The 15,570-nt window shown below is 36.5% G+C and overlaps 1 protein-coding gene across 1 annotated transcript in view; it reads left to right on the top strand.

Annotated features, from left to right (window-relative positions):
• TCTN3 (tectonic family member 3) overlaps positions 1-15,570 on the top strand; it is a 45,229-nt gene that overhangs the window by 14,856 nt on the left and 14,803 nt on the right. Inside the window, exons 6-11 of the mRNA XM_053694985.1 lie at positions 858-976; positions 3,268-3,291; positions 5,653-5,676; positions 6,251-6,316; positions 10,635-10,757; positions 10,939-11,031. Coding sequence (XP_053550960.1) covers positions 858-976; positions 3,268-3,291; positions 5,653-5,676; positions 6,251-6,316; positions 10,635-10,757; positions 10,939-11,031 — 449 coding nt within the window. The remainder of the gene's footprint in view (positions 1-857; positions 977-3,267; positions 3,292-5,652; positions 5,677-6,250; positions 6,317-10,634; positions 10,758-10,938; positions 11,032-15,570) is intronic.

Below are 15,570 nucleotides of genomic sequence, written 5' to 3'. Positions count from 1 at the left end.
GCACTATGTAGGTGCCTTTGTGCGCTTTCTTTCTCATTTTTTTAGATTTCTACCTTACTCCGTGAGATTCCGGAGGATTAATAAGATACAGCAGCCGACACCTACAATTGATCTGCACTATTACGTGGGATCCAACCAACTTATCCTTTTTATTGTGATTTATTATCTTATCATTATATATTTCATTCTGTTATATATTTTCAATGAATCAATATTATTTGATTATTTGAATGTTTTGATTTTGGCATCATCCAGATATTTATATTGTATTTTAAAAAAATAGGTTTATTTAGAGCGCAGTTCTGTGTTTTGAAAGAGAGGTTTTTTAACCCTTTGACATACACGCTTTTTTTGTTTCATATATATATATATATATATATATATATATATATATATATATATATATATATATATATATATATATATATATATTCACCCATACACATGTATATAAATACAATATAGCACATCTTGTCATATACCAAATACCTTTTAACCCTAATTAAACATTTTTTTTTAAATATTTATATCAATAAATTTATCAGATAGTGTATATGACATTGTGACACTGTATTTTAATGTATTTTTGTTGTGTTTGGTGAACATGTTTTTTTTACTCTTTACGCTAGGTCTTTACTCATGGAAACCCAACTCACGCTAATTTAATTTGCGCTCGAGTGAACGCGTTTACTTTTAATACGCATGAAAGTTAGTGAGGTTGCAATATTGGTTAGCGTGCTACTTGTAATCTAGTAAATCCCATAAAGTTTAATAGAGCGTGTCATTTTTTCATCGTAATATCACATTAAGGTCATGAAGTATTTCGTTGTTACATAAGAACCTTACTTTTTCCCCAGGATTCTTGTACAGTTACGATACTTCATGTGTGCGACTGATCAGCAATCTCAGCGAGAGCTGCACAACAGACCCTTCCTTGGGCGCTCACTTTTATTACCAGTACATCAGAATCTTAAAGGTAATAAAAGCAACTCTTCGGATTTACAAAACAGTGCACATCAAGCTTTATTGGCACACACATTCATGGGCATTTTTAATTGGCTGATCCACTTAACACATTTTACTATAGGGGAGTCTCAGTAGCCTCTTGTAGCTACAGATTACACATCAGTCACTGGACTCTCTTTTTATATGATTAGAGGAAAATCAAGTACAGATATACAAGGTGTGATACGGCAAATAGAATCAGTAGTTTAACTATAAAAACTATAGTAACAAGAAGCTACACCTAAAAGAAGGGTCAAGCCAAAAAACTGTGCTGCATTCAAGATCCCCAATGAAAAGTGATGACTTCATTTGTGTCATACAAGCCATAGTGGTGATGGAATGCTGGAGCATAGGACATAAGCAGCATATGTGCGTATGCTCCTGAAACACCAATAACGCTTGCTAGAATCATGTCTGTGAATACAAGTATATTGCAAACAAATCTGAAATGAATTCATGCACATTTCAATGTTTAATTTTCTTCATTTGGTTTATAGTTAGTCTACATTCTCTTTAAACGGATATTTATAGTTAGTCTACATTCTCTTTAAACGGATATTTATAGTTAGTCTACATTCTCTTTAAGCGGACATTTATAGTTGGTCTACATTCTCTTTAAACGGACATTTATAGTTAGTCTACATTCTCTTTAAACGGACATTTATAGTTAGTCTACATTCTCTTTAAACGGACATTTATAGTTAGTCTACATTCTCTTTAAACGGACATTTATAGTTAGTCTACATTCTCTTTAAACGGACATTTATAGTTAGTCTACATTCTCTTTAAACGGATATTTATAGTTAGTCTACATTCTCTTTAAACGGACATTTATAGTTAGTCTACATTCTCTTTAAACGGACATTTATAGTTAGTCTACATTCTCTTTAAACGGACATTTATAGTTAGTCTACATTCTCTTTAAACGGACAGTAAAGTCAAACTGAAACAATCATGATTCAGACAGAACATGCAATTTTAATCATCTTTCCAGTTTACTTCTACTATAAAATGTGCTTAGTTTTCTTAGTGCCCTTTGTTAAAAAACATACCCAGGTATGCTCAACAGTAGTAATGCACTACTGGGAGCTAGCTGCTGATTGCTAGCTGCATGTATATGCCTCTTGTCATTGGCTCACATGATGTGATCAGTTAGCTTCTAGTAGGGCATTCCTGCTCCTTCAACAAAGGATACCAAGAGAATGAAGCAAATTAGATTATAGAAGAAAAATTGCGTTTTATTTCCCTTTAATCTGCCCTCACATTGTGTGCCCCTTTCGCTAACCCTCAGTAAAACATTCCGTACCTTTCTACCCTATGCCAGAACGTCATTATCCAACATGCAATGGCTTTATGGTACACAATTCTTTTTATTTAGAACGCTGTTCACTAATGAATACTTTACATTATACTCATGCAGAAGTTAACACGTCAGAATGAAAATATATTGTATTTAGTTTATCATACAGGAAATTAGTTACTGTTAATGAATTTCATTTAACTGTATACACTACTCAAATTTACAAAATGCTAATTGCTTAAAGGGATAATGAACCCACATTTTTCTTTCACTATTCAGATAGAGCAGCAATTTTAAGGTACTTTCTAATTCACTCCAATTCACTCCTATTATCATTTTTTCTTTGTTCTCTTGGTATCTTTATTTGAAAAAGCAGGAATGTAAAGCTTACAAGCTGGCCCATTTTTGGTTCAGACCCTGGATAGCACTTGCTGATTGGTGGCTACATTTAGCCACCAATCAGCAAGCGCTATCCAGGTGCTAAACCAAAGATGGGCTGGCTCGTAAACTTTACATTCCTGTTTTTTTAAATAAAATTCCCAAGAGAACAAAGAAAAATTGAAAATAGGAGTAAATTAGAAAGTTGCTTAAAATTGCTGCTCAAGCTGAATTGCGAAATAAAAAATTTGGGTTCATTATCCCTTTAATGAAAAGTGTGGAACAGTTTTTTGTTTGTTTTGGTGGGGTTTTTTGCCAATAAAAATGTGAATATGGCAAATCATGCGAATGTGTTAGACTTGTTGGTCTGCGACCTATATTTATTATATTGCTATACTGTTATAATACAACTTTGAATCAAGATGTACGTTTTAAAAAATGAAAGATGTTGTAGCCGGTCACTTTTTCTATTTTATATCATCATATTAAAACCTTGTAGGGCCCAATGTGGCTAGTGTTCGTGGCTCTGTAGTAAATGATGGCTCTAATACAAATAAAACATTTTTTTTCTTTTTTCTTTAAAGGTTCCGACAGATGCTACTGTTTTGGTAAGCAATATTTACTGTAAAGACGGGGCAGGTAAAACAGAATGGGAGAAAATATGGATCTAAATGAAAAAAGAATAAGCAAACCTTGAAGGACTTTAGTTGCTGGTATAGTTTCAGCACAGGAATAAAACAGGAGATTTATTAAGATAGTGACAAAGAGGTGAAAGACTGATCGGAAAAAGAGAAATTAAAGGGACGTCAAATTAAACTTCAGTGGATCAGATAGAGCATGCAATTTTAATAAGACATTTAAATGTACTTCTATTATTAAATGTACTTCATACTTTTGGTATCCTTTGCTAAAAAGCATACCTAGGTATGCCCAGGAGCAGCAATGCACTTTGTGGAGCTAGCTTCTGATTGGTGGCTACTAGAGCTGCAACAACTAATTGTCATAATCGATAATAATCGATTATTAAAATAGTTGTCAACGAATCTCATAATCGATTAATCGATTAGTTGGTTTGCAATTAGTTGGTCGGTGCACAACACCAGCTGCTTCACTCCAATGAACTCCTGCATATGGTATTGTGTTTTATGGTTATGTCCTTAGCCTAAAGGACGTCTACAGACGTCTACTTTTCACTTTTTCAGGACAGTATACGTTTACAACTACCCCTGGCTTATGTGCAACCCAGATATAATAGTCATCATTTGGATTGTTTATATTAAATCTGGTGATTTGGAACTATGCTTTTCATGATATAGTGCCAAGCTTGTTGTTTACACCTTGCCCCTAGATTGATGGAAGTTATTGAAATTGATGTGCACTATTATCTGTTTGCACAATTATTAGCGTATTGCTTGCTATTGCTGATTATATGTACAGTACTGTATAAATAAATGTGTAAGGCTTTGTCCTGTTATTGATATACAGTCCTTAGCGCTTTTGATTTTGTTTTTTATAGTTTTTTTTTATATTTTTAATAAATTGTGATAATATGTACCAGATTCAACCTTTATAAGTATATATTCGTTATTTTTAGAGCGGACTAGATATTTCCCCTAACCTTATAGCTGGTTATTTACCATTGCATATAGATATTCAAGATATTTTTATATTAGAATGAAGTCAAGGGTTACTTTATTGAGAGGCCCCTTGCCCAGGTAGAAAACACTTAGCATTGGTAAAGAGCTAACAAAGATAAATATCCCACTTTGGTGAAATTGGCAAAACCCTACTTATACACCTCAACAGCCTTTTCTCTGCTGCTGGAAATACAGCTGCAAACAGAGAACCAGCCTTAGCCAGAAGCATGTGGACATGTTGATATTTTTGCATTTCAATGCAAAGTTTCTGAAAGAGTGAACAACAGAATGTTATTAACAGTGATAGTCTAACTCTTTCTAGTTCTACCTCTTTTCAAACAGTTTGTGGTTTGGTTTTGTTTAATTATAAAACTGTGCTCTGCTGCTTAAAAATTGAAGAAACAGTTGTGTTAATGTAAAGTTTTAGTCTGGAGTTTATATTTGTAACACTCATTATGTGGATTAAATTTAAAACATAGAAAACTATTATTGATTCTCTTTTTATCCGATTAGTCGATTAATCGAAAAAAATAATCGGCCAATTAATCGATTATGAAAATAATCGTTAGTTGCAGCCCTAGTGGCTACACACATATGCCTCTTGCTATTGGCTCACCAAATGTGGCAGTAGGGCATTGCTGCTCTGGAGCTTAACTATGTGTTTAACCAATGTGCAGGGGTTAACAGAATAGTTATATATAGGCAATAGGGCAATAATAATATACTTTGGCACATTAGAGCACTTTCTTTTTACACTTTACATTTTTTAAAAGACAGAATGTAGAAAAGAGAATTAAATTCTAATGACATATTTAGATAGAAATCATATAGGACCTTTATATTACTGCTTATTAACTGTCTCAATAGAGGGCCTTGGCCCTGAAGGTAACTCAGTAATACTACACATGCTTCTCTGTATAATCATTTTGAGTGTGTGCGCATATATCTACACTGTGTATACTGTATATAAATATATTGTAGTAGCTGTGTTAGTCCAGTAGTTGAATAGCTAAACAACAAGACTATTGCAGTAATACCTTTCTTTATTGAACTAGCATTACATAGTAAAAGACAAGCTTTCGAGATTTCTCTTTTCCTCATGTCTGAAGCAATTCTCATCAATATGATAGCATTTCTTCATTGAATGCAGATTACAGCATTTTGTCCCATTACCAAAACGTTATATAATGTCACCTAACATCTGTCATTGTCCTGTAGACGTATACATATTAGCATCAGTACTACCTGCCCTATCCCCATAGCCCCCCTTCTTTCCAATATATCAATGAAGAAACTGTAATACAAATGAAATATTTTCTTTTTTCTTTAAAGGTCCTGAGAAATGCCACAGTGCCAGTAAGTAATTTTTTTTTTACTGTAAAGAAGGGGAAGGAAAACTAAATTCTAAATTTGAAATAAACTGATGATTGTTGAAGGACATTAGTTACTTGTATAGTTACAGTACAGGAATAAAAGGCAGATTCATTAATATAATGACAATGAGGTAAAAGACAGATTGGAAAAGAACAATTATAGAGACATGAAATTGAAAATTACACTTTCATGGTTCAGATATAGAATTTTATTATAAAATGTACTTTGTTCTCTTGCTATCTTTTGTTGAAAAGGATAACTAGGAAGGCTCAGGAGCAACAATACACTACTGAGAGCTAGCTTGTGATTGGGTGCTACACAAATATGCCTCTTGGCTCTCAAGATGTGTTCAGCTAGCTCCCAGGAGAGTATTTCTGCTCTGGTAAAAACTTTAACTATGTGTTTAACTCGTTTGCAGTTATATGCAGCTTATAGTGCAATAATAAAATTATACACATTAGACCATTCTCTTTTTTTATACCTTTGTGGCCCTTATAAAGAGAGAATGCCAAATAAAAACGACTTTTTTCACAACATTTTTTTTCTTTATGCGCAGATAGACAGCACTGTAAACAACAGCCCGACATATAACACCGACACCTGCGAAAATGTTGTCTCTAAAGTAAGTGGGCACAGCCCAAGCTTTATTTGCCGTACTTTTTATCATAACGAGTGTTGGGACAGAATAAATAGGAGAATCGCCTGCTACTGACAGGGAATTCCCCACGTGCTCTGGATATCTAGAACCACATTACTTACACAGGATAAAAAGTGCACTGGCATCAATAATAGGGAACAGCTAAGCACCTTTACGCGTTTCATCCTATTAATACAAAAAGAAGCGTATAAGCACTTTGTTTGCTGCAACAGTTTTTCAATAGCCAATTTCCCCCAAACGCTTGCCTTATTTGGAGGAGCCAATCAGGACTAGACAAAGCTAGCCACTGTCACTTTGTTAGCAAAACTTTATTTGCTTTGCAGTTTCTTGTCTGGTAATTTCTGCTGAGGCGATTTAGCGACAGATATGTAACAGGTTTAGCACGTGAAGCCTATATTCACTAATTTGTATTTTAAAGTTAAATTACAGGAAATGAGAGGCAAAATGAATAATGAAAATATGCCGTAAAATTGCTTTAACATGCAGAATTAAAGGGACAGTCTAGACCCAATACTTATTCTTTATTACTTATTGTTACACCAGACAAGAATCGTACAACAGGTTCCACATCTATAAGCTTGTAAGAAGTACATGAAACTTTTAAATAATCATCGTATGTAAGCAGATGAAAATGGCCGTCAAGCTCCGCCCATAGCTTACTTCTTGTCCACTTAGCTGTTTGCTTGTGTGACAGTTTAGCAGTGCACGTTTAATATTTTTCAGTTAGCTATTTCAAATTGCACATGCACAAATCAGCACGTGCGAGTAGGAAAACTTATTTAACAGTCGATTGTGATTGGAGAAACTCAACTTATCAAAATATACACTCAATAGGTAGACGGAGCGTGACGGCCATTTTGTGGCTCCCAACAAACGATGAATATTTAAATGTTTCATGTGCTTCTTACAAGCTAATAGATGTGGGACCAGTTGCAGGATGCTTGTCTGGTGTAACAATAAGTAATCAAAATGTAAGTATTGGGTCTAGACTGTCTCTTTAAAGGACCAGTCAGTACTGTAGATTTGCATAATCAACAAATGCAAGATAACAAGACAATGCAATAGCATTTAGTCTGAACTTCAAATGAGTAGTAGATTTTTTTTCTGACAATTTTAAAAGTTATGTCTTTTTCCACTCCCCCTGTACCATGTGACAGCCATCAGCCAATCACAAATGCATACACGTACCATGTGACAGCCATCAGCCAATCACAAATGCATACACGTTTTATTCTGTGAATTCTTGCACATGCTCAGTAGGAGCTGGTGACTTAAAAAGTTTAAATATGAAAAGACTGAACATTTTGTTAATGGAAGTAAATATTTGTCACAATCTCAAAGTGTTTACTAAGCCTTTAAATACAGTATGAGTTGTGCACTTCAGATCAGGTTATAGCTGGAAGTAAAGAAATATGAAGCAGGCATATGTGTGTATTCTCTCTCCTCACATGGAGCAGAAAGACGGTTTTGCAGTAGTACACATTGATGGTGTTATAAGGGAATTTCTTTAAAAATAAAGAAATTTTATGAATTAGAGCCTTTCATTTGACAATAGAATGTCCCTTTAAAGGGAATTTATTTGTTTTTACATTGAAAGTTGGACATTTTGCTGAAAAAATACATTTATTTTTTGCGCATGTGCAACGTGTCACTGCTGTGGGAGTGAGCAATCTGTCCCTACGGATGAGATGTGTACAATCCTATATTAATGGTTAGCTTCAATAGCCAAGTAAAGGGACCGTTAACATTAAAAATAACTCATCTAATATACAATCTATCTATATTACTTTGAAATAGATAAAAGCTGACATATCCCTTATAAATGTTATATTCGTTAGTCTTTTCTGCCTGCCCCCTCAGTCCCACTTTCACTCAGATCATTCGCTATAGGATTTAAGTTTTCTGCCGTGCATGCACACCAAAGCCTGAGAACCCAGCACGGCTCATCCTCAAACATGGACCTCCAGAGACTTTGGAACTACATTTCTCATGATCAGTTAGATGCGTATTTCCTATTCTAAGGATTAGAAACCCTACAATTTAAATGAAAAGGAGCTAAAATAAATCATATTTTACTAAACATAACTAAACATTTTATATTAAATTCTTAAGGTGTTTACTGGCCCTTTAATTAAACTAACTGATATTATAGGAGCTCTTTACAGTTCACTTTTATTTAGCTACCGTCAAGTAAATATTTGTTTCAAATATGTTTGTTTATTTTTGTACCTTGGAGTCTTGTAAGAGTTGTAATGAGTTGAGCTATTAACCCTTTCGTGACAGGGTTAAAGTGTCTACATCGGAACACCTGTTCCGATGTAGACAAATTGAAACTACGCGATCGTGCATACGATCGCGAGATTTCAATTATTGGATCGCATCTGGGGGGCGTCCCTACAACCCTAGGAACGCCCTCCAGACCGCGATCAAGTCCTTGAAGCGCAGAAGGCTTCAGGACAGCCGTTTGATATGACGTTCTATTCCGTCATAACGGCTTTAAAGCCCAGTGTAAATATGACGGAATAGAACGGCATAACGGCGTTAAAAGGTTAAACTGGGCATTTATGGACAAGTTGATTTGCTTTTATTTGCGTATTGCTTTAGGATAAGATAACAGCAATTTATCTGGAGTTATAAAACTGTCACCATGTAACTGCTTTTAAAGAGACATTAAATAAAAACAAATCCATTATGCATTTACAAGATCAGCAATACAGCATGTTAGAGGTATTTCATATAATTAAAGCTCACCCCTAATTCCTACAACATGGTTGACAAGACGTGCTCACACAAGAATAAAAACAGAAATGTTGTTTCACTCAGGACACAAACATCCGTTTTTCAAAAATCTCTAATAAGTGTTTTTAAATAACATTTATTTATTTCGAAAATATTTTACCAGGAAGGATACATTGAGATTTCTCTCGTTTTCAAGTATGTCCTGGGTATTATATTGTTACAAAGAAAAAAATATTTGTCCCTTTAAAGTGAAGGTCAATTTTCAGCAATGAGTGCCCGGTTTTTAAGAATACTTTTAAAAACAGGGGCACTTTCATTGATGAAAGTTTACATTGCACTGGATTTGTAGTAACACTTACCTTTTACTTCAGCAAAGCCGGATCGATTATCCCCCGCCTTCTTCTTCCTGCTGTACAACCACAGCAATGACGAAACCGGCTTCCTCCAATCACAGCCGGGCATCACGAGCTGGACGCTCTGGGGTGCAAGCCATGATTGGAGGAAGCCGGTTTTGTCATTTCTGACGTCAGTACAGAGGAACTGAGGCTGAGATCGGCGATCCGGCTTTGCTGAAGTAAAAGGTAAGTATTTCTACAAATCCGGTGCAATGTAAATGTTCATCAATGAAAGTGCCCCTGTATAAGTATTTTTAAAAACCGGGCGCTCATTGCTGAAAATTGACAATCACTTTAAGGGGACATTAAAGTCAATATCAAACTTTCATGAATCAGACAGAGCGTGGAATTTTAAATAACTTTCCAATTTATATATTTATATATTTTTTTTTATTTTTTTTTTTCCCAAAATCAGCTTTATTTCAAAAGAAATGCAATACAATGTATGGAGTCGCAGCTCCATGAGGTAAACATACATTGGCTGATCATTTTCCATAATTCAACGTTACACATGTTCGGTGTTAGGGAAGTCCAAAAATCTTTCTTATTAATGTGCATCGTTAAACAATATAAAATTTGAACAAAACAAAACAAAAAACATTTTAAAACCTAGTAACAAACGAATTACAGCTAAGAAACTGGATCTAATGCGTTGTCTTTATAGACTCGATTCAAACGTACTTAAATAAGAAATGTTGTGTATCACCTCCGAATTCTCAGTATGGTGTCACCTCTTATGTGAGCAAGTCATGTTGATGTCTATTACTCAATGTCCAAGGTGGTGTGTTTGTGTCTACCGTTCTGTGTATATTTATATTTATTTTTAATTAAATTATCTTTGTTCTCTTGGTATCTTTTGTTTAAAGAGTAAACCTAGTAACAGCAATGCCTTACTGGGAGCTAGCTGAGCACATTGTGTGAGCCAATAGTATAAGGCATATATGTGCAGCCACCAATCACCATCTAGTTTCCAGTAGGGCACTGCTGCTCCTGAGTCTACCTAGGTTTGCTTTTTTAACAAAAAAGGACATGCTCTATCTTAATCATAGCGTTTACATTTTTACGTTAATTACCTATGAAATACTTTTTGGTGTAATTATCTCTGTAATATAACTCAGGTGTGTGATTATGTGTCTGACCATTTCTAGGTTCTGTACACTGTGCTTTATAATGGGGCACAGGGCATTACAAATGTGAGCGTCAGTTTCACCCTTGTTAATTTGACCAGCACCAGCCTCTCTATACAGCAGACCTTCCGCCTGCTATACAAGGTGAGTATGGGTAGTGATGTTGTCATAGCAGCCTGTATGTTATTCAGCAAACATCTCTGTATAAGCCACAGAGCATTATCTGTGCATGGCTTGGTAGTAAAGCCCTTAGTCACAAGATTAAACGCTTTGTCCTCTTGGTGCATCACTTGGTTCTGATCATGATGTCATTGTTTTTTATCAGCCAGTGTCATCGGCTTCTCTGGTTCCTGCCACAACCAGAAGCGGAAACCCAGGATACCTTGTGGGATACCCTGTGCTGACAGAAAATGGACCTGTATCCTTAAACCCTTTTACTGTAGATGACGACACATTGTCATCATCCACATTATGACTTCAGTGCGTACGACAACCACGTCTTGTTATTTGGAGGGCTTTTGGAGTTGAGAGTGGTGACATCACCAGTCCAATGAGATCCGTAAGTGCAGGCGCCAATAAGGAACTTAAGGGAAGTGGAAGATGGGGTAAGTATTCACACCTCTCAATCTCCCCCAAGACCCACTATTTATACTAATCATGGCAGAAAATTCATACTTGTCATTCATTTGCAAATCAAATTCCGACTATGACCGCAGGCAGCCGCATTCAACTCATTTTGGTGCCGGATAAATCGGGGTGAAATTGCAACACACAAAGATTTATGCAAATCCAGATCTTGTTCCTAATTTACACTTCCATTAGGCCATCAAAAAGGCCTCTAGACCCCTCTGACCCCTTGTTAGAAAGCTCCCATATATACGGTTTAATCGTCAGGTGATCACTGGTAATAGTGATCACCTGCCGTGACTAAATGTACATTTGTATGAGTAGAAGCTCATGGGAGCCCATTAAAATTATATTAATATACCCAATAACCTCTTCTTCTTATGACAAAAGTGTTTAGAACATACACACACAGTTCTTACATATCATGATATAGACATAAATAATAGTATAGTTTGAATTTGCTGGGCCAGCTGAAAACGAAACAATATATAAAAAAAAGTAGGCAGGGGCGTATTATGGCCTAGGCCAAGAAGGCCGGTGCCTAGGGCAGCAGATTTGGGAGGTGCAGCACATCTGCCCTATCCTCTCTCTAAAAGCCAGCACACAGTACAGTGAGGGATAAAGTGCAGGCTTTTACAGAGAAGACAAGGCGCATGTGCTGATTAAGGTTGCTCTTCACAGGCAGTGCTCCTTTAAACAGTTGCTTCATTTAGAGCCGCTGGCATTTTTGCAGTGGAAGCGTTCTTGGTGAGAAACTTGCCCAGGGATATGCTTACAAGGTAAGGCTGGAGGAGAAGACCTTGTGCCGATATGCTGCCTCCCCTTGTCAGCTGTGGTGGGTCAGCGAGAGCAGTGCTTATTGCAGGTCTTAGTAACTAACAGATTGGATGTGTCTGTGCACTGCTTAGATCAGCTTGTGATGTCTAATCATAAACTCTCAGCGCTAATGTATGTTAGCTACTAATAGCTTTCTCTGCATTCATGATCCCACGGAGTAAATAGGAAACGGTCACTTAAAAAGTTTCATTACTTGAATGATGGTAATTACTGTTAGTTGTTGCATGTGAAGTAGGGTTTCCACCTCGGCTAAGTTTTCCTGGACACTTATAAGTTACACATGCTGCTGGGTGTGCAGAGTGTATCATGAATTGCACCCCTGGGAAGCACTATTCATGTTATTCCCTGCAGGATGTGTAATTCATAAGTGTCTAGGAAAACATGGCCAAGGTGGCAACTATAATGTATAGGGCAGTGATTGTTTCAAAGTATATTCTTCTTTCCCTCCCTCCCTTGCTCTCTTCTTTCACTCCTTTCCCTCACCACTTTTCTCTCCCCCCCTTCCTGCTTTCCTTTCCCTCCCTTTTTTCCCTCCCCTTCTTTTCTCTCCCTTCTCTCAGGGAGAAAATGGTATCAGATGCATGGAATTCAACCCACCTGTATGCAAGTGTTTTACTAGCCCATTTTCTTTTGAATTGTTATGAAAAAACAAACAAAACTAAAACATTTTACACACTGACCCAAAAAAATATTAAGTGGAAAAAAGGCCTAAAACCTTTGCGGGAGGGGGGGGGAGCAGAATTTTGAGTGCCTAGGGCAGCACAAAACATAAATACGTAGGTCATTTGCTAGCAAAAGTTGCATTGTTTTGTAGTCCATGAATGTACCCCTTTAAAAATAGTCCATATACAGTTCAGATGGTACAGCACTAAAGCAATATGTGGGTGCACGTAGACAAGGAGACTGCAACCTCCCCAAGTAGATACTCACTGAAACAATATGTCCACAGCACCTTAGTTCCAAAATATTTTATTGAAGCATAAAAATAGCAAGAAGCAGCAACGTTTCGGGGACAAACCCCTTAATCATGCATAGGTTAAAACAGACTGGTAAGCTGTCTTTTAAACATTCATGTTTCACGCTATTCAGTTAATTTCTTGTGTAATGGCTCCATCTAGTGGACAATTTACATATTTACTCTGATAGCTATCTATACAAACTTGGTTATTTTGTGTATTCTAAAGCTACATACTTATCTAATTAGGGTTTGTCATTGTTACTATACTAGTATGTAGCTAATGGGCTAGATTTATCAAGCTGAGACGGACAGGGGCGCATATACATGCAATCCCGCCCCCTGCCCTCACACAGCCAATCACTCGCGGGCAGGAGCTGTCAATCTCCCCGGAGACCGCAGAGATTGAATTTCACCACCTTAGAGGTTAAAGAGGTGAGAACCTGCAGCTGTAGGGGCTCAGAGGCTGGCGAAAGCCTTTGATAAATCAACCCCTTAGAATTCACAAAATAACCAAGTTTGTATAGTTAGCTGTCAGAATAAATATGTAAATTTCCACTAGATGGAGCCATTACACAAGAAATTAACTGAATGGCGCAAAACATAAACGTTTAAAAGACAGCTTACCAGTCTGTTTTAACCTAGGCATGATTAAGGGGTTTGTCCCCAAAACGGCGCTGCTTCTTGCTATTTTTATGCTTCAATAAAATATTTTGAAACTAAGGTGCTGTGGACATATCGGGGAGTTGGCAGTCTCCTTGTCTACGTGCACCTACATATTGGTTTAGTGCTGTACCATCTGCACTGTATATATACTTGTTACTGCCAAGGTACAAGCACTACCTATACTGCTGAATATTGTTGAATAATGCAAATTGACAAGAGAAAGATTGTTGGAACAGATGGCACCAAAGTATTTGCATATTCGGAATTGGATGCGGCTCACATCACTACATTCACAAAAGGATGGAGAGATTTTTTGAGAACAGCCCCGACAGAAAACCTGAGTAAGGAATATGAACTTATGAAGATTAAACAGATGAAGTGGGACCTGCATGCCACTACCTTGTCCGAATACTATCGGGTGAGAAGGATCCCGAGGGGGTTGCGTATGAGCACTTGCCAAACGTTACTTAAAGATAACCAAGAATACTGTGAAAAGTTTGAGGCAATTTTGAATAAATGCTCATACGATATTATATATATATTATATATATATATATATATATATATATATATATATATATATATATATATATTAAGAAATGGAGCTGCAGGAGGAAAAGATCAAGGGAGATAAAGAAGAGTTATCTAAGGCGATAACCCCGAAAGAACTAAAACAACTTGAGAAGAACATAGAGGAACAAATCAATCTACAACATAAAGAGATCAAAGAAAGAAAACGTACCAAGTTCACGAGAGATGAGGATGACTATAAACAAGGCAGGGTTTACAGGTGGCGTATGAGCAGTCATGGCAGCCGGTATCCCTTTGGGCGGAGAGACAGACGTAAGCCCAATCAGCAGCAGACACGTCAATGGCGTCAGAGGGGCGTGACGAATGATTCCAGTACATCGGATGGGTCACCTGGTCGCTCATCATCATCCCTATCCCCTTTGGAGCAGAGTGGCGAGGTAAATACAGCTGAGGGGGCCGGAAACATAGGAACTGGCAGGGACAGAAGATACAAAGATCAAACAGGAAAATCAAGTATTAGAAGAAAAAGTAACGGTAATATTTCTCAATATGAACTCACTGATAATGAAAGTTATCTCCTTAATAAGGGACTTTAATTCTGTCCTCTCAATCACACTAACTTTTTTGAATTGGATAAAGATCTTCAGAAGTTTTATAGAAATATTAAGCTTCAATTGTGGTTTAACAATGTTGTTAATACTGGGTATTCCTGTGTAGAAACTAGAGATATAAGTGGTCATTGTCATTACAGTGGTCAGGATTAAGGAAAAAAAATACTTTTAACCCTATTGTTGATAATCACAACATGCGCACTTTCATCCAAGTAGTGGATCATGACATCAAAAAGCCGAAAGAGAAGGAGTACCATGGTCGTATAAAAACAAAGACCATTGGTAATCTTCTCTAAAGCTGATAGGCAAGCATTGGTAAACTTAAAACAAAAAACTGACATTATATTTAAGGGGGCAGATAAGGGAGGGGTCCTAGTTATAATGGATAAATCATATTATGTAGGAGAAATCTTGGAACAGCTACATGATAGGAATACTTATAAAAAAAACTTGAGAGCAATCCACCGATACAAATACAAAAAGAAATTGCTTGCATTGTTAAAAATGCGAAAGAGAGAGGAAATATTGACAAAAAATTATCAAAGTATCTGTATAACAATACCGCACAAACCCCAGTATTTTACACAGTCTCCAAAATTCCCAAAAATTCATAAGAACAAGGAAAGCCCCTCCCCCCCGGGAGACTTATAGTGTCCTGTGTGGAAACAATATACTCTAACATTTCTAAATACATTGATAAAATACTTTAACCTGAGGTAATTAAAAGGTC

Source organism: Bombina bombina, chromosome 11 (genome assembly GCF_027579735.1).
Source record: "Bombina bombina isolate aBomBom1 chromosome 11, aBomBom1.pri, whole genome shotgun sequence".
In the NCBI taxonomy this organism is placed as follows: Eukaryota; Metazoa; Chordata; class Amphibia; order Anura; family Bombinatoridae; genus Bombina; species Bombina bombina.
This window is presented reverse-complemented; position numbering and strand designations above follow the sequence as displayed.